We start from the raw sequence: 21,097 nt of genomic DNA on the forward strand, positions 1-21,097 counted from the left end.
TTCTTTCATAAAGGTATTGGAAAACTTCTTAATACCGTGTAATTCTGCCTTTAGCGTTTATGCAAGCATGGAGATGCTTGACCATACTTTTTATGAGATTAGAGATATGCTGTTGCGGAATATTGAGCCATTCTTCGCGATCAGCAAGAGCAAGCTCCCATATAGTCCTAAGTTGGGTTTTGGAAAGCGTGTCTATGATGTTCTATATGGAATTAATATCTGGCGATAGTATAGGAACTCCAAACGATTTATGACTCCCGATTCTAGATTTTTATATTTATCTCTAGTATGGTGAGGTCAGGCGTTATCAACCATAAAAACAACAGCCTCACGAACAGATCCTCGTAGTCTGACTTAAGGATCTAGAATCTCCCTCATTTATCTATTACCTGTCATGATGCCTTGCATATAAATTAATTCTCTATGACCTTCAGATATAATACCAGCAAGCTAATTGTTGATGTATACATTTCTTAGATCTGCCATAGTTATGTAATTAGTAATATGTATACGTATCTTTAATTTTCTATCATTAATGTCAACGTCAGTCTTATCATTCGTAGAAGTTTTTTGGGCTTAGAATTTTAGTTGTCTAGAGCTGGTCCACGAACTTAATAAATATACATGGACTGCCAATTCAATGAAAAGTAAATAACCACTACTAGGGGGTCGCCATTTTCCGTTATTGTGTCTTTTCGATGTTGGTCACTCTGACAAATTTCAGTTGTGCCAATTGTATGGAAACAAAACAATTAAAGTTTTTAAGAGGTTATGTTTACAAATACAAAATAGAAACTTTGTAATGTGATTTTTCTTGTACTTCTTTAAAAATTTCGTAAAAATTTATGAAAGAAAGTAATCCTTACTTAAAATGAGACAAAGTTTCAATTAACTTGAGATAGATGCATGCACTTTAAAATATTTCTTTTATTATTCTGATAATCTTGAATCTTATAAATCCGAATACCATGAAAATGATTATCTTTATTTAAATTTTTGCTTGTATTTACTTAACAAATTCAGTTAAAAACATTTTTATTTTCTATCTATTTTTACTACTACGACTTTTACTTTACTTCCATGTACAGTGCTTCCACATTAATCGATATAACCATCTATAAAAATTAAAATATAGATAATTTTATGAGGGTTTGTAATTAGCAAGGGTTTATATAGTAAAAATAATCAATTGGGTTTAGAGAAACAGTGAACCAAATATGTTTAAATAAGGATGGTGATACATTATCCACGTATTAAATAAGGAGGGATCTATATATCGCCTGTTGCAGACGATATATATAAGCGTCGTTTACAAATTGCCAACAACTAGGCAATCCGCTATACTTACACGTCAAACGTCAGTGCCGTCAAGTTTATGACCGTTATTTAGTATATTTTTTGTTGGCAAGACTAAAAATGTTCAAAGTGACAAACATCAAGACACAACCACTATAAAAATGGCGGCCACCAGGCAGTGGTAATTTTTGGGTATCGTGGCCATATGCATTAGCAGTCCAGGTATATTTATTAAGTTCGTGGGCTGGCTGTATACTAAGTGAAGGCTATTAGAGAAACGAAAAAAAAATTAGTTGTGCTCTCTACCATGTCTTTCGATACCTTTAACACACATGTATGTGGTTATTTAAGGAATTCTGCTTCCTTTATAAGTGGTATATTAGAAGAAATCTTCTAAAATCGAATAGTGTATTAGCAATAAATACCATTTGATCTACGTAACTCTACACTAATCAAATCTTATTAGCTTCCTCCATATTTATTCCGATAACTATCCTGCAATGGCTGCAACAAACAAATTCGTGTTTCATGAAAAATTATCAGAAAAAAATACAGAGTTGCAAAATTGTGTAGGTAAAGTCATTACGTAAGTAAGTGCTATCTAATTAAGCACATAAGTCTAAGCACCCACTGTAGTCGGCGAACTTGTGCTCAGGCTGTAGTCCGGGTAGTCTTAATGGTCTGCGAAACCTCAAATCTTTTGCCAGTATTCGCCTCCGCAGTGCTGCTTTGAATGGTTAAGTGAATATAATGGCTATGTCGCTGATTAGTCAAACATCTACCGCTTCTCGGTCTATCATGAAGAAAATTATTCTGGAGATAACGATTGGCAAGGCATATGTTTACGTAAACTAGTAAAATGTAATTGTTTTGACCCTAATACTCGAACCCAAAATGGAGGTTATAAAAAAAATTGATATTTTTGTCGGACAACAAATATGCGGTGAACACCACCGAAAAGATTACCATTAATAAACAAGCTCACAAAAATTGCAGATATTCAGTAATTCTTTTGTTTAAAAACAATGTGATGCAAAACTTTTGAATCCATGTGTATAATTATGAATTTGCACTACATCATCGGGGCCGATGCCAATGCACATCACAACATTGGTTGGAACAGCACCGACATAAATCCGAGAGGTGGGCATCTTTTTGAATACTTGAATTCTAACAACATAGACATTATCAACAAACGTAGCAAACCCACTTTTATCAATGCAGTCAGAAAAGAAGTCTTAGACATAACCCTTTCTGACTCATTCACATCACACACAATAACTAATTGGCATGTGTCAAACGAACCCTCCTTTTCAGACCATCAGTCTATTTTGTTTGATTTAAAGGCAAAAATATGTCACTCAGAAGAGACGAGAATACCAAAACTTACCAATTGGGACTCCTATGTAGAGGGTCTCTGTCTGAGTTTAGATGAAACTCCTACCGATTTAAACACAATTGAAGAACTAGAAGATTCATCTAACAATCTAATCAACGCAATCAGTAACTCCTTTGAGAACAGCTGTCCCGTAAAACAGAAGGCTATCCGAAGGGACGTGCCTTGGTGGAACGAAGAACTCGGACGTTTGAAACGAGAGGTCAGGAAACTGTTTAAAAAAGCAAAAATTACTGGAGACTGGGCGCACTACAAAACAGCCCTCACCGTGTACAACAAAGAACTTAGAAAATCAAAAAGGAAATCATGGAGGCAGTTCTGCGAGGGAATAGATGAAATAGCCCCAGCACAACGTCTGCAAAAAATCCTTTCAAAAAATCATTCAAACGGAATTGGTCTACTAAAAAAGCCAAGCGGTGAATACTGTAACGATCAAAAAGAAAGCCTAGAGGTACTTCTTCAGATTCACTTCCCGGGATTGCAGATTATTGAAGATAACCAGAACCAGTCAAATCTTCAAAACGAAGGGCTCCAAAACCCAAACGGGAGAAGTAAAAGGCTGGCAAGCAAAATCCTCACAACTAACAGAATCAAATGGGCAATCGAAAGCTTTAAGCCCTACAAATCTCCAGGCAAAGATGGAATTTTCCCAGCTCTGCTACAAAGAGGCTATGAGATACTAAAAGTACACCTACAAAAAATCTTTAAAGCCAGCCTCATTTTAGGACACGTACCACTAGCTTGGAGAGAGGCTAATGTAATATTCATACCAAAAACGGGGCGTCGTCCTGAAAACGAAGCAAAATCATATCGCCCGATTAGTCTAACCTCCTTTCTTCTAAAAACAATGGAGAAAGCAATCGACCAATACATAAGAAGCGTAACCCCTTCTAGAACACCGCTCCACCCTAGACAATTTGCCTACCAAGCACGCAAATCTACAATAAGTGCACTGCACTGCCTCGTAAGAGACATAGAAAAGTCAAACGACTGCAAAGAACTGCGCTCTTACTGCATTCATTAACATAGAGGGAGCATTCGACAATACCTCACACCTGTCCATAACAAAAGCCTTGCAAGACTGGGGGGTGGAGGCCCCCATCGTAAAGTGGACAGGATCAATGCTCAAGCACCGCTCCATCACAGCAGAAATAAATGGAGCGACAGCAACAGTAACCACAGTAAAATGATGTCCCCAAGGAGGGGTTCTGTCACCTCTACTGTGGACATTAGTAGTAAACAAAATTCTTAACATATTAAGTAGATCCGGATTCACAGTTCTAGGCTACGCAGATGACCTGGTAGTAATAGTTAGGGGCAAGCATGAGGGCGTAATATCGAATCGAATGCAAAGTGCCCTAAATACTATACAAAACTGGGGCGAAACTGAAGGATTATCTTTAAATCCTAGAAAAACAATTTTAGTGCCGTTTACCAGAAGAAGGAAGTTAGAATTCAGAGCACCTATATTAAACGGAACTCAGCTAACATTTTCTCACGAGGTGAAATACCTGGGGGTTACCTTGGACCACAAACTAACTTGGAACAATCATCTAGACAAGACCATTTCCAAAGCCATAGTGGCAATGTGGACATGCCGCAAACTCGTTGGCAAGACATGGGGGCTAAAACCGAAAATGGTATACTGGATCTACCAAACAGTCATTAAGCCCATCATCACATACGCTTCGCTGGTATGGTGGCCGAAGACCAAACAAACAACCGCACAGACCAAATTAAACAAAGTCCAAATGCTGATATGTCTAGGAATAACCGGGGCAATGTCTACTTGTCCTACCACAGCCTTAGAGACACTGCTAAACATGCCTCCACTTCACATAAGCGTGAAAAAAAGGCAATTAACAGTACTCACAGGCTTTTCCAAACCGGCAAATTTAAGCCTGGGGATTCAAGTGGTCACCTGCGCATCCTCGAACAAATTAAACTGGAAAATGCCAGCAAACCACGTGACCACATAACGGCCATGCTGGATCTAGAAATTCCATTCAAAGTGATCATAGATGATCGCCAATCATGGGAGAAAAAAGAAGTACCAAAAGCCGACAATGCATCGCTATGGTACACAGACGGTTCCAAACTAACAGAAGGAGCAGGACTGGGCGTGTCAGGCCCTAACATTAAGATCTCAAAGTCACTGGGCAAATACCCTAACATCTTTCAAGCTGAAGTGCTTGCCATAGACATATGTGCAGAAGAGTGCATCAACCAAGGCCTCCAAAGAAAACATATATTTATACTATCAGACAGCCAAGCTGCTCTAAAGGCCCTGAAAGCTTTTAAATGTGATTCAAAGCTAGTCTGGGAGTGCAAACAAACCCTAAAGCGCCTTACAACAAAGAATCAAGTAACACTAATGTGGCTCCCTGGCCACCGGGGTATAGAGGGGAATGAAGAAGCCGATCGCCTTGCAAAAAAAGGGGCTCAAACACCATACTATGGTCCAGAGCCATACTGTGGTTTAATGAAGACCCACATCACCGAAGACCTAAACAGGTGGGAAAAAGAACAATTGCTATCGCACTGGAGAAGAGCACCAGGACTAAGACAGGCAAAAAAGTTTATCACCACTTCTAGAAAAAGAGCTGAACAGCTCCGAGACATGAACAGATCAGACATCAGAACAGCAGTCGGACTTCTAACCGGTCATTGCCCAGTGAAATATCACCTAAAGGCAATAGGTATAACAGAGGACGACCAATGTAGATTCTGCAGCAATGCCACAGAAACAGCAGAACACCTGCTCTGTGAATGCCCGACCCAACTCTGCAAGAGGCTCAAGTACCTGGAAGGGGTACAACCAACACCTCAAGAAGTGGGACAACTACCTCCCAAAAATATAGCTTTGTACGGCAGAAGTCTAAGACTTTTTAAGACAAACTAAGACAAGTAGAGTTATAAGTTACTTATTATATTGGGTATTACGTCACTTATAGCAAAAATCAATTTAGAAATTTTTTATCTCACACGCTCAACAATTATTGAAAAGAAGAAGAAAATAGACTTATTCACGTATTTAAAAGAAATATGAACTTAAATCTGTAACAATACCGTTCGATATACCTAATTTAATTTAAGTTCAATAAGTTTTAAATACAATAATTTACTTGAGGTATAATAGTTTTTTTTTTTTTTTATACCTAAGAGCTGAGGTTCAATCTATTAATCTCTGAGCTCGTTTCTTCTTTTCAATATCCTACCTAACTTTGTTATGAATATTATAATTAAAAAACGATAAAAAACAACAAGACCTACTTTTTTTAAAAATACCTAATTTAAAAAAAAAAAAATCTAAATTGATTTTTGCTATAAGTGACGTAATACCCATTATAATAAGTAACTCATTATGAATTCGTCACAACAATACAGATTTTAAGTAGAGTTATGCACAAAATATCTCACAGGTAGCAGTGCTGAGCGGCGGATCAGCCGAAACGACTCCCTTCTCAATCTACAATCTACAATCTACGATCAATCAAGAAACATATGATTTGTAAGGTTAATTCCAAGAGAAAAGAATCAGAATTATTTCGGCGATAGTGTGAATAAAAATCTCAAAATGTAACTAAAGCTCATAAATTTTTATTACATTAATAAACTTAATTAAGCACGCCAAACAAATGTAAGCAAAAAAATATTTTACTAATATTAGATAACATGTTCAGTCTTCTAATTTATAAATAAAATCATAATTTTTTAAAAATTTTGTTTTAAAATTACTGTATTTAATATATTCCTGCAAAATTTAAAATTAGTGTATTAAATAAAATAAAAATATATTTTACATAAAAAAAAACAAAAAACTAAATAGTTACGGAGGACTAATATTAACCTAATAAGACAATTCTGTTACCATGTTAAACTAATAATTCAATAAATAAATAAATTATTATTTAGTAGAATACAGATATAAGTTATGCACAAAAGCCCTAAAAATTTTATATATACTAAATCTACTTTTTATTAAAAAAAACATACATTATCTTTCGTAAGCTTCACATGGTAACAAATGTTTACATGGTTCATATTCATGTGGTTTTGCACCTCTATCGCAATAGTGATCAGGCAAGGCAACTTCTTTGCCGTCTATACACATAAGGTTTCGTTTCCTCATTGGCCTTTTTCCCTAAAATCAAATAAGAAATATATAAAGAAATTGAATTAATGTTTTTTTTTATTATTTGGGTATTTTAAGCAAAAAGCTTTTTAATGTTATTTGAAGAAGGTATAAAGTCAATGGTGAGGCTTCAATGAAGTAAGTACCCTTAATAAAAATATCAAAGAGCCTAAACCAACTGTGGTTTTTACACTATGACAATATTAAAATAATCGATGCACGAAAATAGCCAAGTAATTTATTACTTACTGCTTCTATTAAGTACGATATACATACACTAGAAATACTTATTTACACCAGATTTATTTACTACTATTTATGTCCAATTTAAATATCGCGCCTTCCATAAAGCTTAAAAAAAGGGTTAACATTTTCTACCCTCTTAAAATGGGACGGGATAGCGCATGTCCGCAAAATATTTCGAAATATACAGCATGCTTCAAAACAGTGTGACATTTTTTTAATAAAGTACTATTCTTTTTATTTCGTTTTTGGGATCACTCTAAGCTACTTAGTCTATGCGCTAAATATGGCTACCTTTTCATGTGCAGTTTGACTGCAATATTTTTTTGTTTCAATATTGGGTAATATTTGGATCCTAGAAGAACGGAGTATTACTTTAACTTAAATGGGTTTTTTTCTGTCGTATACGGAGTGCTCGTAGTTATCATTTTTATTTCGCAAATTTCAAAGGTTTATTTCTCGCTTTTTTCAAATGCAACACCGTGTTTTTTTCTGATGCATTTAATGATATATGTTAACCAAGAAGTATGAACCAAGAAATATGTATTTGAAATAAACTAGATATTTTGATAATATTTTTTGTTGCCATGTAAAGTATTTCAGCAGTTTTTCTAAATAAATTTTTGAAATTTTTAATGACAATGCCTTTTTTGTAAAAAAAGTCTTGATTAAAAGATATTCTATACAAAAATTTCATATAAAAGGCATCTTAGCAAGGACGAACTGGTTGACATCATATTTGTTGTGGGTGAATGTGAAAAGAATTGCTTTCTAGTCTCTCGAATGTCTGGGGTGCGTTACCTTGATAGAAGATGTTCAGATGAAAAATCTTTTTGAAGATTATTAGCAAAATTCGTGGAGGCAGGGCATGTTTGTTATCCGAAGGTAGAAAGAATAAGGCCCATTACTAATCAGAAGCAAGATTTAGATGTGTTATTATCGGTAACAGAAAATCCTCAACTAAGTCAAGCAAATATCGGAAGGGCAGTTATAGTAAGTTAAAGATCAGTGCAACAAATTTTAAAAAAGGAACCATTTTCATCCATACCACATTGATGAACATCAAGCATTTTTTATAGGGATATACAAAGCCTACTTGAATTTTGTATTTGAAGCAGAATTAAATTACCCATTTATAGATGAGGTAACTTCATCTATTTTTGATCAGTAAATAGATATAATTTTATTATTATTCATCCGAAAACTCATGTGGCAAATCGATTAAAATCATAGGTCAGGTAGATCCCTATTTTTTTAATGGTCATCTTATAAAAAAATATACGTTCAATTTTTACAAAATAAACTGTCTAGATTACTTGCGAATATTTCACTAATTACTAGAAATCAAATATGGTTTCTATAGGACATCTTTCTTAAAATGTCACTGAACATTTGAATGTAAAGGAAAGTGGATTGGAAGGAATCGACCTATTAATTGGCCAGCCAGATCGCCTGATTTTACAAAATTAGATTTTTTCTTATGGGGTTTTATAAAAGAAGATTTTTATAGAAATTCACCTAAAACGGAAAGAGACACGGAGCAGAAAATCAGAGATATTTTTACCCAAGTAAATCCACAAATATTACATGAAGTAAAAAGAAGTTTTCAGTAACGTATTAATTTATGTTTTGAACAAAACTAAGATCGTATTTAACATTTGAAGGAATACTATTAGAATAATTAATATTTTATTATGCTGGTTTACTTATTATCATTGTGAATATTTTAAAAACGGCTAAAGATAGCCAATATGTTAAAGATAAAAAATAGCTAAACAATGTTCATGTTCTTCAAATACACCTTGTATCTAGTTGAAAACAGTGAGAAATGAAGCTTTGAAATTAACACAAAATGAAAATAAAATTTGATGATAACTACAAACACCCTGTATATCACAGAAAGATACCATTTCAGTCAAAGTATTCTCCATTCTTCTAGAATCCGAATTTAACCTAATATTTACATTAAATTAATATCAGTTCAAACTGCGCATAACAAAGTAGCCATATTTAGAGCTGTACTAAGTAGCCTAAGGTAAGCCTGAAAATAAAAAAAAGAATGGTAGTCCATTTCGAAAAAAATCCGCCTATATCGCTAGATTTTTTTATAGCACCCTATATATTTCAACATCTTTTCGACATGCGCTATTACGTCCCAAAAAATTTTTTCCCAACTGATTTTAAAAGGTTAGCAAATGTTAACCCCTTTTTTTAGGCTTTATGGATGACCGACGCAACTGTAAACTTACATTGAAAAGGCCCATTTACTAATAGTATGGGCTTTTCCTGAGATAGATTTATAGTTTTCTTGAACAGGTATTAAATATGTGAGCAAAAATTGTATAAAAGAAGTCCAACTTTATTTTTTCTGGTTCAACTGCTCTCTATTTATGATTTTTTTTTGTTCAAACTTTCTGCACTAATATTTTCACATATTTATATATCCCCAACCATGACAGATCATGATTCTTAGTATTTTATTTTATGGTAGTTGAATTAGCTATTGGCATTCTGAATTTCTTAGTTCTCACCTTAATTTAATTTGATAATACAAAAGAATTTTCAGATAAAATCTGTTTATTTATTCTTTTGTCCTTTTAAGCTTTTTTTGTTAGGATACATCCACGTTTTCGATATGTTTTAAAAATCGTGCATATATGAAACGCTCCCATTCTTAACTGTCTAGCAATATCTGACTATCAATCTTTCGTTTGGTATCTACAATACGTGATTTCACGTTTTCCGAAAAATTTTTACTACGGGGCATTTTCTTTCTAACTATAATTCATTATCACTTACTCCATCATAACAGGTTACTGGACAAGCTTGCCAAGGACCAACCCACCATTTGTAAGGACAAGGATCATCATTGCAATTTCTGACCTGCTTATCTGGTTTTGTAACATCATCGCACATTTCTTCTGCTACTATTGTGGGACTTTCTAATTCTGATGCCACTGGTGACACTGTACTTTCCTGACAAAGTGCCTTTTTATATTGAGTACCTAGAAAGTAAGCGGTTATTGCGAAATATAGTAATAAAAAGGTGTTAGAAGGCTTTTAGAATACCTATAATATTTCTTACCTCCACCACAAGTAGCTGAACATTGGGACCATTCATCCATTATCCACGTATATTTAACTTGCTTTGTGACTTCTGGTTTCCAGATGGAATATTTCCATACTACACCTGGGTTATAAGTTTTGCCAACAAAGTATATCTAGGGAAATAATAGTATATTTTAACTAAAAAGGTTTAAGCTTTAAGTAAGTATAAATAATTTTAAAAACAAATTGATTTGCTAGAATATAAAAACATTAAATTTTAATTAGAACGAGATTCATTTATAACATAATTAGGTTTATCCAAATAAGATAAAAGGTTTAATTCCATTAATTTCGTTTGTTATAAAATCTAATAAAACGCAAACATAAAGTTGATTTCATATTTGTTTTCATCAAACGATCTCTACTCTCTCTGTAAATTAAAAAAATGCCTAAAAGACGAGAGTAATAATCATTTATCAAAAGCAGAAGTGTAAAAATAGTAAAATTAGATTTTTTAAAAAGAATGAATGCGTTATTATTCTTTTTACCAATTTTTTTAAAGTTTGTTTGAAAATATACTGTTAAGGAAAAAAATTTATTTATTAAGAGATTTGAAAAATATGTTAATCGGATATCTCCAAATAACTAAAAAATAGAAAGAAAAAAGGGAAAAAAATAGAAAGTACAAATATTTCTCTAGGATATATTAAATAACCCGAATGAAGGTAATAAGCTGCCAGAGATCATCTCAAATATGAATTAATAATTCTCAGAAATATGAATTAACTTAGTTAAAATAAAACTCTAGAAACATTTTATGAGTAAATTCCAGAGAGGAATTTTTAATAAATACTCTAATCTCTTAATATTTTACCTTTCTTTATTTATGTAGCAGCTATCTCGAAATTTATTTGATAATTAGGTAACAGATTCCATTTAAGTTTTTTTAAGATATATAACAATCCTTAAAATCTAATTAAACGCATAATAAAATTCAATTTTAATCAAAATAAAAATGATAATAAAAGCAACAGATGATGAATATTAAAAGTTTTTATTTTATAGTACAGTCAATCTGTTAAAAAAAAACTATTTTGGCAAAAGAATACCCAGTAAGATTTTTTTGCGGAAATCGTTAAAACACCATTCAAAAAGCTTAACTTAAAAACTGTGAGCTCAAATCGTACTGACCTTTTGAGAAAATTTAAAAAAATTGTGTATTTCATTTATCTCGAGAATGGTAGATTTTTGGAAATCTACCATTCATTTTGGAAATCTACCAATCACAAACTGTTTGGAAAAAGGACAAACATTGTTGAGTACATCATTTTCTACAACTTTTCTCATTGAGTCGACTTGCTGCAATAAAAAGTAGATGACGACAAAGTTCTCAAATAACTCTTTTTTTGCTTTTTGAACTAGAATTTTTTTTTATAGCAACAGTATCAATGAGAAAGTCACTCGTTTCAAAAAAACCTATAAAATTGATATGTGTTTTGTTAATATCGCTTGTGTTTTGTGGGTAATTTAATTTACTTTAACTTCCATTATATATTTTGACAAAATATTATATACATTCGTTTTTTTGCTTCTTCCTGCGCCTTCCTCTTCTGTTCGTTGCCTGAATTTGCCTTTTTACATTTTACATTTTTTAATTTTTTTTTAAAATTAAGCTACATGATTTACATTTTTTCAAAAATTAAGTTTCACTAAAAAATAGACCATACAAAAATTTAAATTTTTGGTTTCTTGCATTTTTTTCATACGAATATTAGTTTTTGAGAAAATCGCCGGTGAATAAAAGGATAGCAATATCGTAAATTAAAAATCAAAGAAAAAAATTAGGAAGTAGGCTGTGTTTCGCAATTGTTGACATTTTTATTTTTGAGGTTTTAGTAGTAGGCTGTGAGTATTTGTTTTAGACATTTTTTAGCTTGCTTGACATTTGGTGTAAAATAAATTTACTGTCATTGTTGACATTGTTTAATTCCAGTAGTTTACTTCCCGTTTTAGATTTAAAGTGTAGTTTTTATTCCCATGTTTTATTTCTAAACGCTAACATTGCTAAAATGGAAAATGAACGTTATTCATTCGAACATCTTGCAGACATCCATTTTGTTTATGGTCTTGCTGATGGTAACGCGTATGAAGCTCAAAGATTGTATCAGTTAAGGTTTCCTAATCGCCGACTCCCGAATGTACGAACATTTCGGAGTTACATCAGCATCTTAGGGAATACGGTAGTTTTCGGACCCCCAGGAACAATGCAGGCAGACCGCAACAAGCACGAAACCCAGTGACAGAGGAGCAAATTTTGAATGCCATCGACGACGATCCTGGCCTAAGCACCCGACAAATAGCTCGGAATTTGGATGTTTCTCATGCAACTGTCTGGTGGATTTTGCACGAAAATAGCTTATATCCATACCATATTCAAAGAGTTCAAGCTTTGCTACCTCAAGATTTCCCAAGGCGCTTACAATTTGCAAGGTGGTTACTTCTGAGATGCGCGAGAGATAATAATTTTTTATCAAGTATCGAAGCTCATTTTTCGCGGGAAGGGGTGGTGAATTTTCACAATGTGCATGTTTGGGCAGCAGAGAATCCGCACGAAAATAGGCAATCTCACCACTAGGAGCACTTTAGCCTTAATGTATGGGCAGGTTTAGTGGGAGATGAGTTAATTGGTCCTTTCTTTTTTCCTAGAATTTTAGTTGGCGACACTTATTTAGACTTTCTACAGCACCATTAAAATGGTTTACTAGACAATGTACCTTTAAATGTGCGAGCGAACATGTGGTTTATGCATGACGGTGCCCCCCCTCATTTCCGTATAACAGTGCGTGACTATTTGAACTTTGTGTTTCCTGAGAGATGGATTGGTAGAGCAGGCCCAATACCATGGCCTCCACGCTCCCCGGACTGCAATCCTCAGGATTTTTTTTTTCTGGGGATATGTAAAAAGCCTCGTCTATAATTCTGGTCAAGTGCCTTTGCTCGAGGTCCTAAGGCAAAGAATTATTGATGCCTTTGAAACAATAAGAAATACTCCTGGAATTTTAGAGCGAGTAAGACAATCTATAAGAAGATGAATTGAGGGTTGTATTGCAGCGGGGGGTGCGCATTTCGAGCACCCTTTTATAAAAAAAAATATTTGTTTCTCAGAAGTTTATTGTTTATTGAAAAAATAATTATTTATTATGTTAATAAATGTTAAATAATTTTTTAACCAATTTTTGTATTTTTATAAACCGTCATTCTTTAATGTAAATAATTGTTTATCAATTTATTAAAAAAACCTCAATAACAAAGTTTCAACAATAGCAAAACCAGTCTACCTATTTATTGTTAAATGTCGTGCCGCTTAAAAAATGTCCTAAAACAAATAGTCACAGCCTACTACTTAATATTATCTGTTTAAATTTTAATTTTTACGTTATTGGTAGCCTTTTATTAATCGGTGATTTTCTCAAAAACTATTCGTATTATCAAAAAAATGCAAGCGACATAAAATTTAGATTTTTGTATGGCCCATATTCTGGTGTAGCTTAATTTTTCAAAAAATGTATGCGTACATAAAATTTTGGCCATCAAAAGTATGCACCCCCTCTGTTTACCCCTTAAAATTAGTTTTACGCCTCTTCTAAGATAAAAAGTAAATAGACTGCCTAAAATAACGGGGGTATTTCAAATTTCGTTAAATTTGATGCAAAACTGTAGACACAGTTTTAAAAAATCGATTTTTTTACACTTCTTGCGATGGCTGTAGCTTGAAGTGGGTGCATTTTAGGACCCATAGGAAAAAAAGTCTTATTTTGACCTCAGGAATACGCCCTTAAAATATATGTAGTGAATTTTGAAACACCCTGTATAATAAATATCCTTTCTCGGATATATATTCTGTGTGGTATATACCTTCCTTTGATTTCTTTGATGTTTACTTAAAAACTACTAATTGATCGATCGGTGGAATTTATTTTTTATTAGTGTATCTTAGGGGCCATACATAATATACGTATCGCAAATATTTCAAGCTCTTTTAACTCCCTCTTCAATCTGCTTCAACTCCTCTCCCCCCACTTCAGTTAATATAACGCCACAATAGGAAAATGTGAGCACATATACATTTTGATGTTTTTCGTATAATGTATTTCTTTAAATATATATTTTGTGATAAAATAGCAACAGTTTAATCAAGCTTTTGCCCATAGGCAGTGTAAAGACATTTCAACATCAATATTTGGCCGTTTATCAAATTTTCATCCTCCTCACCTTCTTTAGTCGACATATATAAGTCAATAGTTCTATGGCTGGACTTTGGTATGACACTCAAATTACAAGACGGTTTTACCACTAACCAAAATTTTTTATTGTTACTCTTGACACGTGTTTCGCTAATGATGTTAGCATCCTCGGGAGAAGATTAAAATTAAATTAAAACTATCTTCAAATGGCCTGATATACTAATGATGTAACTAATAGAGCAATAAGGCATGGCCGAACAAATCTTAAACACTTACTGAACTATATTAACTAAACTATATTGACTAATTGACTATAAGGGATTGGACCTTTATCCATGTTAAGAATGTTTTCTTGATTTTTGAATATTGCTAAGCTTTCGTATGCATCTAATTTTCTATTATTAATAACTTGTTTATATAATTTTATCCCTACAAAGTGACCAGTATTTAAAATATATTTAGCCTTAGAATTCAGTCAAAAGTTCAGTTCATACGGTTACATTCTAGGAAAGTAACAGCTCCTGTCACGTTACTCCAGTACAAGAGGTGAAGGAAGAAATAATTTCGACATTATATTTCATATTTAGCTGCGTGGTTTATAACAACAATCCGAACATATTGGCTTGTCTTTACATACTCCAGTTCGATCATTTTCAGAATTTTCGGGCTCAATGTATTTAGCTATAATCGGGTATCCATCAATATCAACTGGATTTCATATTTCTGCTAATGGAAGTTTTTTTCAAGGTCTAAATCTATCGATTTGAATCAAGATGACTTCCATAATATTTATAAGGTAAGACAAGCGAGTTCTTTGCTTAAAGGTACCATTCTTCTTTCGAATTTGTTGAAGACGCTTCTTCCAGCAGTTGCGTTTGTTTTCTTTCAGCGTTGGTACCTATACATATAACGTCGAGGTTATATAATAAATAATCATAAAAACCAATATTAATTACTTCTTGATGATGTCTATTCCCATTTTGTGCTTGGATTAGTTCATGTTTATGGGCCACGACCCAATCATGATCAGGTAAAGACACTTTGTATTCGACGTGCTTGACAATAGGAGATTGATAATTTGCTGCTGTTAAACCTATTGGGATGCGAGATTTGTCATATTGTATAAACAAGCAACTTTCGTTAAATCCAAAAAGTGACGCTATTTTATTCAGATGATTGATGGCTGCTTTACAAATAATGCCGTTTACATGTTTAAAGTGCGCATCCTTTTGAGATTTCATTAGCCTCACAGAGACAGCTTTGTAGATGCTTTTTTACTTTGAAGTAAAACTAATATAAATAAAATATAGAGCACTTTTACTTAATCAAAACCTTCGCCTCTTAATGCAGTAGGATGCTGGCGTTTTTGAGTATTTATATTTTTAGATAATGATTTTTGAAAGCAGCCCTCAAAAATCTGCTTCTAAATCAATCTACAATTATTGATTTAGAAGCTGTCGTTGAAGTTACTAATTGATTTTATTTTATTTGTGTTCATCATTTGAGTAATTCTCACCATTAAGTCATATGTGACCTTTTTTTGCAATTCTGCTTTTTTTCATGCGGATACGATAATAAATAAATTGATCAGAGCTTCTACAGATACAAGAATATTAAATATTAAAAATATTATATTGCACCTAGTCAAATGAAAACCAATGAAAAAATCAAAAAACTTACCTGTAATTTACATATTGTTATATTTTAATGATAGTGTAAAAGTCAAATTTAAAAGACATTATGATGCTTAATGTGAATATTAGATTGATTAAATAGCTTGTGGAATGAAAAATTTTTATCAAGTATATGGCCGAAGAAAGCTATAATACTTCGAAAATCAAAACGTTTCAGTTTGTTGTGCACTATTACACATAATCGTTGATAATTGATGCAAATATTGGCGACAGACAAGGCACATTACACTATCAACAGAGGTTAATGCGCATAAATTTGATAATCATAAAGGCGCGTTTATGTGAAAGACGTAATTACACAACTACGTTGTCACGTAACCCGGACGCCCCCTCACTCACCTGTGAGCACGTTACTTAATTTATAAATGATCCCTTATGTAAAATCATAAAATTTGTAATAATCCTATTTAAAATGATATTGTAAATATAACAATATCAGTACTAAATTATGTAGACATATTTTAACAAATAATAAGGTTCGTTTAATCGTCTTCATTAAATATTATATAGAATTTTTGTTCTAGGAACTGGTGATTCTTATCTTTTAAAAAATATCCTCTTTTATCAATTTAGCTTTTTTTCTAATGGTCAGAACTATACTCTTAAAAATCGGTTTTAATTTTAGAAATATATGCAGTTCTTGATAGTATAGTTTAATTTATTTAAGCTTAGCAGTTTTCTGTTTAATTAGTTTTGGAAAATAGCTGCGAATCACCAGAGTAAAGATATTGAAAACTACCACATTAAACAGTGTTATGCTGGTGTATTTTATATCATCATATCAACGAAAATATTATCAATTTGAAAAAAACTGGATCTAATTAAAAAAATCAAAACATAATAAACGTGACCTTGTTAAAATAAGAAAGTGTATTTACCGAAACTAATATTGGCTCATAAATAGGACCAGGAATCCTAATTTTTTCCAACAAATGGTCTCTCTCATACAAAGCCTGTGCACCCCCTACGTTATATTCTCCTGGTAAGGTTATATGTCTAAAATCAATTTTAGTAAGTTCTATATAGATATATTTGTATATTTTCTACCTCTTTCCATTTAAATAATATTTTTTCTCCAATGCATTCTCCAACCCAATATAATTCTCAGACTGATCATTTTCAGCTACAAAAATATTTCTTGCTCCACCAGGAATCACCACGATTTCTCTGTATCCTGGCAAACTACTTTGCTTCTTGTATTCACCCTGTATAATGTCGCATTTGGTGCCATCTCCTTGGCATATGCCACATTCATCTTCTTTTGCCGCAGAGTCGACTACCCAATCGCATCCAACTTTCTGTAAATTATTAAAAGAGGTTTTTCTTGTATTAAGTGTCAAATAAAATATTTACTTTACAAATTCCCGATATACAAACATCTCTTGAGACTACATTACAAGGCGTGCCATCGGCTGCATAATCTCCCCAAGGTACAATAAGAGTTTCATTTACGTCACTGCAGTATAACTGACACGGTTCCGCTAAGAAATATCATTTAAACATAAACGTATAATATTTGGATAAAAAAGTATTACTTACCTTGATCAAAATATGGTTGCCACTCATACTTTTTTCCCTCATACGTTTTGTTATTGTTTGATGAACATTGTAGAGCCCTATAAGTTGGCTCTCCTTCTGGACATGGATCAGTATTACATATTCTATAACGTTTTCTTTCACCTAAATAAATATATTATAAACTTATAAACTTAAGGTTAGTTAAGTAACTTTAACCTTACCAACACAAAACTTTCCTCCAGCGGTAGGCGTAGGATGATCACACTCTCTGCTCATTATTGAGACTCCAGATCCACATGTTCTAGAACATTCTGACCAGCTGCTCCACTCTCCCCAGCCGCCATCTATGGGTACCGGTGGATCCATAATTGGAACGCATTTTTGATCTTGGCACCACTACAAAAACATAGTTGCAATATTGAATGGTAATACTATTAAATCATGTTTACTTTATGTTTGCCACAATTTGTTCCAGGTGCTGCAGGCCTTAAGAGGGTGGTGCATGAATCGTTTACTGTACACCATAGTCTAAAGCAGATTTCGTCCAGGGGTGTGCAAACGGTGGCGTCGGGAGTACCAAACTGAAATCTATTAAATAAAAATATTAATAATTATTCTTTATGACTTTTGAAATTCAAAAAATATTTATATATTATATTATTTATAACACAACACTGGTATTTAATGTAATTAAAATGTTCTAGTCAAAATTTAGTGTCTTCGTATTAAATCCCTAAAGGGAACTACCTTATTTAGTTCCCTTTAAAAGGCAACTAAATAAGGGTAGATAGTGATTTAGTAACTAACCTGCATTGATATTCTGCATTATACATAGCTCCTGCTGGTAACTCAGGATATTCGTAGGATTCGGATGGTCTATCTTGCAAACATTTTCCCATTCCTTTACTAAAATATGCCATAAAAATAATTAATTATTAATCTTGTAGCAACTAAACTAACAAATAATATTAACAATTTAAGCTAAAATCTGAAATACATATTTAATAATGTGCTCATGTTTTAAATTATTTTTCAGAAATATTACAATTTGAGTTTTACTTATTATTACTAAATAGCAATATGTAAATATTTTCGTTGAAAAATTTTAAAATTATGCGCAAATGGGTCAATAGTTAAAAATTTATAGCGCATTAAATATGCCAATATGCCAGCTTTCTTCTGCCAATATCCGAAAATCCGAAAACCGAAAAGTTTTAGTGGTTTCGACATGTTACCTCAGCGAAAAAATAGAATTACCAGGTCACCAATTTAGTGCGACTTTTTACGAGCTTAGAATATTGAAAGACTAGAATTGGTAAGCAAGACCTTTGTTTGAGTTCAACATATACTCAGGTCCAAGGGGGTGTTTCGTTTACATATAGGTATATTCATCGATTCTCTGTTGTCAAGTTTACACACATTTAAAAAAAGGAAATTTTCAGTTTTGTAATAACACATATAATAATGTTAATTTCACTAATTGGTGTTATATTTTGGATTAAAAATAAAAAATGGAAATATATTTATCTTATTCTAAGCGCAAAAATAATATTTTTAAAGCAAAAAAATTATTATTATTTTAATTCTTAAAACTGCTTTTCAACAATTTGGAATGAAAACGCCGCAAGCAAAAGCTGTTTTGCTAACTGTCATCTTGTCAAATGGCTTTGTGTTTACATTTGGCATTTGTGAAGTTCTGGATTTTTTCTTTAGTTTTGGGTTAAAAAAGGAAAAAGGTCGTATTTGAGGGTTTGTCCGTGTGTGTGTGTGTGTGTGTGTGATTTGTGCCGTTTCTGCCGCACCATGGGAAAAAAAGGCGATTCAAGCCGATCTTTTTACAAGTAAATACCGATACTGTCATAACATCGTATCAAGAGAGAATCGCCATCATAAACGTAGAATAGGGGATCATAGAAATAAAAACTTATTAAGAAACCTATAATAATTATAGAATATTTAATTGCCATAAAAGATACCTTTAGAGACCATATTAGACCTTTACTCTAATAAAGGACATTAGAAAAACGCATAAAATTTAATAAGCAGTAGTATTGTTTATAATTTAAAGCATAATATATTATTAATAAATAATTATTATGTATATATTTTTTGACGACGTCACTAGTAAAAATTCCTTGTGGAATCGGCTGTGCGATATTTTTGCCTTTTTCTCTAATAAAAGTTATCTGCATACATTTAACTTTGAATATTAACTTTTTTATAGAGTTTTTATCTTCTCATATTTCATAAAAAAATCGTAGCTTCATATTTTATCAAAGAGGAAGAGTAGTATTGTTTTGTGCCTATCAAAATAAGTGAGAAATTTTTATGATGTTGGAAGCAAACAAACAGACCAAAGCTACCATACCACGATCATGCTTATTCGACTCTTACAATGATTGAAGGAGGTAGATTATCAAGTTAGTGTATTGATCAACTAACTTTTGCTTTTGGCAATTAAGCTCTATAAAGATCACGATAACCTGATATAACGAGTCCCATCGTGGCAGCCATCCGCTCAGCGACAAAAGATGCGAAGATCAACCAAAATCAGTTGTTAATCCACAAAAGACTCATCATGAAATTGGGTCTAACAAGCACCAATAAGACATTGAAATATAAGAAGTATGAACATTTAGTTGTGAAAAAATTTGTTGTAAAAACGTGTTGCAGCTCGCGTAATATAATAAAAACTTAAAAAGATGCTCGTGTAAACAATTTCTAAGAAATAGACGGAGCGTTAAACCTGGTGTATAATCTCTAAGCAGGTGGTGAATCTAAAATATAGGTGTTTAACATCAAAACAAAACAGTAATCAGAAGAGGGAAGTGGCTGTGTTGCTCGAATGATAATACAAATTAATCAAACTACATGTATTCAGAGCAATTTATTTTTAAAAGCTTAGCAGAGCGCTTTCGGCGTATGAGCCATCATCAGTGCTAACTAAAAATGAGTTGGGTGTTATAGGAGCAAAAAGCATTACAGTTGAAGGTGAACAAATGGAATGTACTCACTTGTCAGTTAAGCCCAGAAGTTTTCCATAGTGGGAACACATTTGATAGTATGAAAATTATACATTACATTTAGACAGACTTAAGACAATACAGAACACCAAACAGGACGAACAGTATTTAAAAAGGGCACGCACAATTAAGAGCACGTTAGTCTCCTTTGTGTTTTGTTTACATTTTATTGTGGTTCTTAAATGGCGGGAAATACTATGTCAAATTTGGTTAACCTTCAGTCAACTTCACTTTAAAATCAATATTATGCGAACCTATCAGAGTGGTAGTAGCGACAGGTCGGTCTAGACATCATTATCCTAAATGATGTGCGGTAGTGCGAGTTAGTTATAAATTAGTGGCACAAATTAGACTACAACAGTAATTTTTTGTTCGGATAAGGATATTGTTATCCTTTAACGATGTAAAAGCAAACTTTTAAATTAGAAAATTTTCCAATGCCTATAAAATTTTTAATTCTAGAGTCTCCTATGTAATGGAACGTAAGGTCTGTTAAGGTT

The 21,097-nt window shown here is 32.8% G+C and overlaps 2 protein-coding genes across 6 annotated transcripts in view; one reads left to right on the forward strand and one right to left on the reverse strand.

Moving 5' to 3' along the window:
- Nucleotides 1-4,388: 4,388 nt before the first annotated feature.
- Nucleotides 4,389-6,207, forward strand: LOC126734631 (uncharacterized). The gene is made up of 2 exons (XM_050438327.1): nt 4,389-5,504; nt 6,115-6,207. The coding sequence occupies exons 1-2, from the start codon at nt 4,389-4,391 to the stop codon at nt 6,205-6,207; spliced, it is 1,209 nt and encodes a 402-aa protein (XP_050294284.1).
- Nucleotides 6,208-6,270: 63 nt separating this feature from the next.
- The window catches only part of LOC126733789 (A disintegrin and metalloproteinase with thrombospondin motifs 7-like), a 198,213-nt gene continuing 183,386 nt past the window's right edge, over nt 6,271-21,097 (reverse strand). For all 5 annotated transcript variants that reach the window (XM_050437190.1, XM_050437193.1, XM_050437192.1 and 2 more), the window contains exons 9-18: nt 18,382-18,480; nt 18,024-18,162; nt 17,796-17,970; nt 17,596-17,736; nt 17,410-17,537; nt 17,104-17,354; nt 16,935-17,052; nt 10,156-10,291; nt 9,870-10,075; nt 6,271-6,836 (exon numbers count right to left, since the gene is read on the reverse strand). In XM_050437190.1, coding sequence (XP_050293147.1) covers nt 6,690-6,836; nt 9,870-10,075; nt 10,156-10,291; nt 16,935-17,052; nt 17,104-17,354; nt 17,410-17,537; nt 17,596-17,736; nt 17,796-17,970; nt 18,024-18,162; nt 18,382-18,480 — 1,540 coding nt within the window. In that variant the 3' untranslated portion in view covers nt 6,271-6,689. The remainder of the gene's footprint in view (nt 6,837-9,869; nt 10,076-10,155; nt 10,292-16,934; nt 17,053-17,103; nt 17,355-17,409; nt 17,538-17,595; nt 17,737-17,795; nt 17,971-18,023; nt 18,163-18,381; nt 18,481-21,097) is intronic.

Source organism: Anthonomus grandis, chromosome 3 (genome assembly GCF_022605725.1).
Source record: "Anthonomus grandis grandis chromosome 3, icAntGran1.3, whole genome shotgun sequence".
Classification (NCBI taxonomy): domain Eukaryota; kingdom Metazoa; phylum Arthropoda; class Insecta; order Coleoptera; family Curculionidae; genus Anthonomus; species Anthonomus grandis.

What these genes read in the sequence shown, in the direction of transcription:
- LOC126734631 (XM_050438327.1), top strand. Translation starts at nt 4,389, where the DNA reads ATGGTGGCCGAAGACCAAACAAACAACCGCACAGACCAAATTAAACAA. An exon ending in GGCTCAAGTACCTGGAAGGG is followed by an intron (nt 5,505 to 6,114) that starts GTACAACCAACA and finishes AATATCTCACAG; the next exon opens with GTAGCAGTGCTGAGCGGCGG.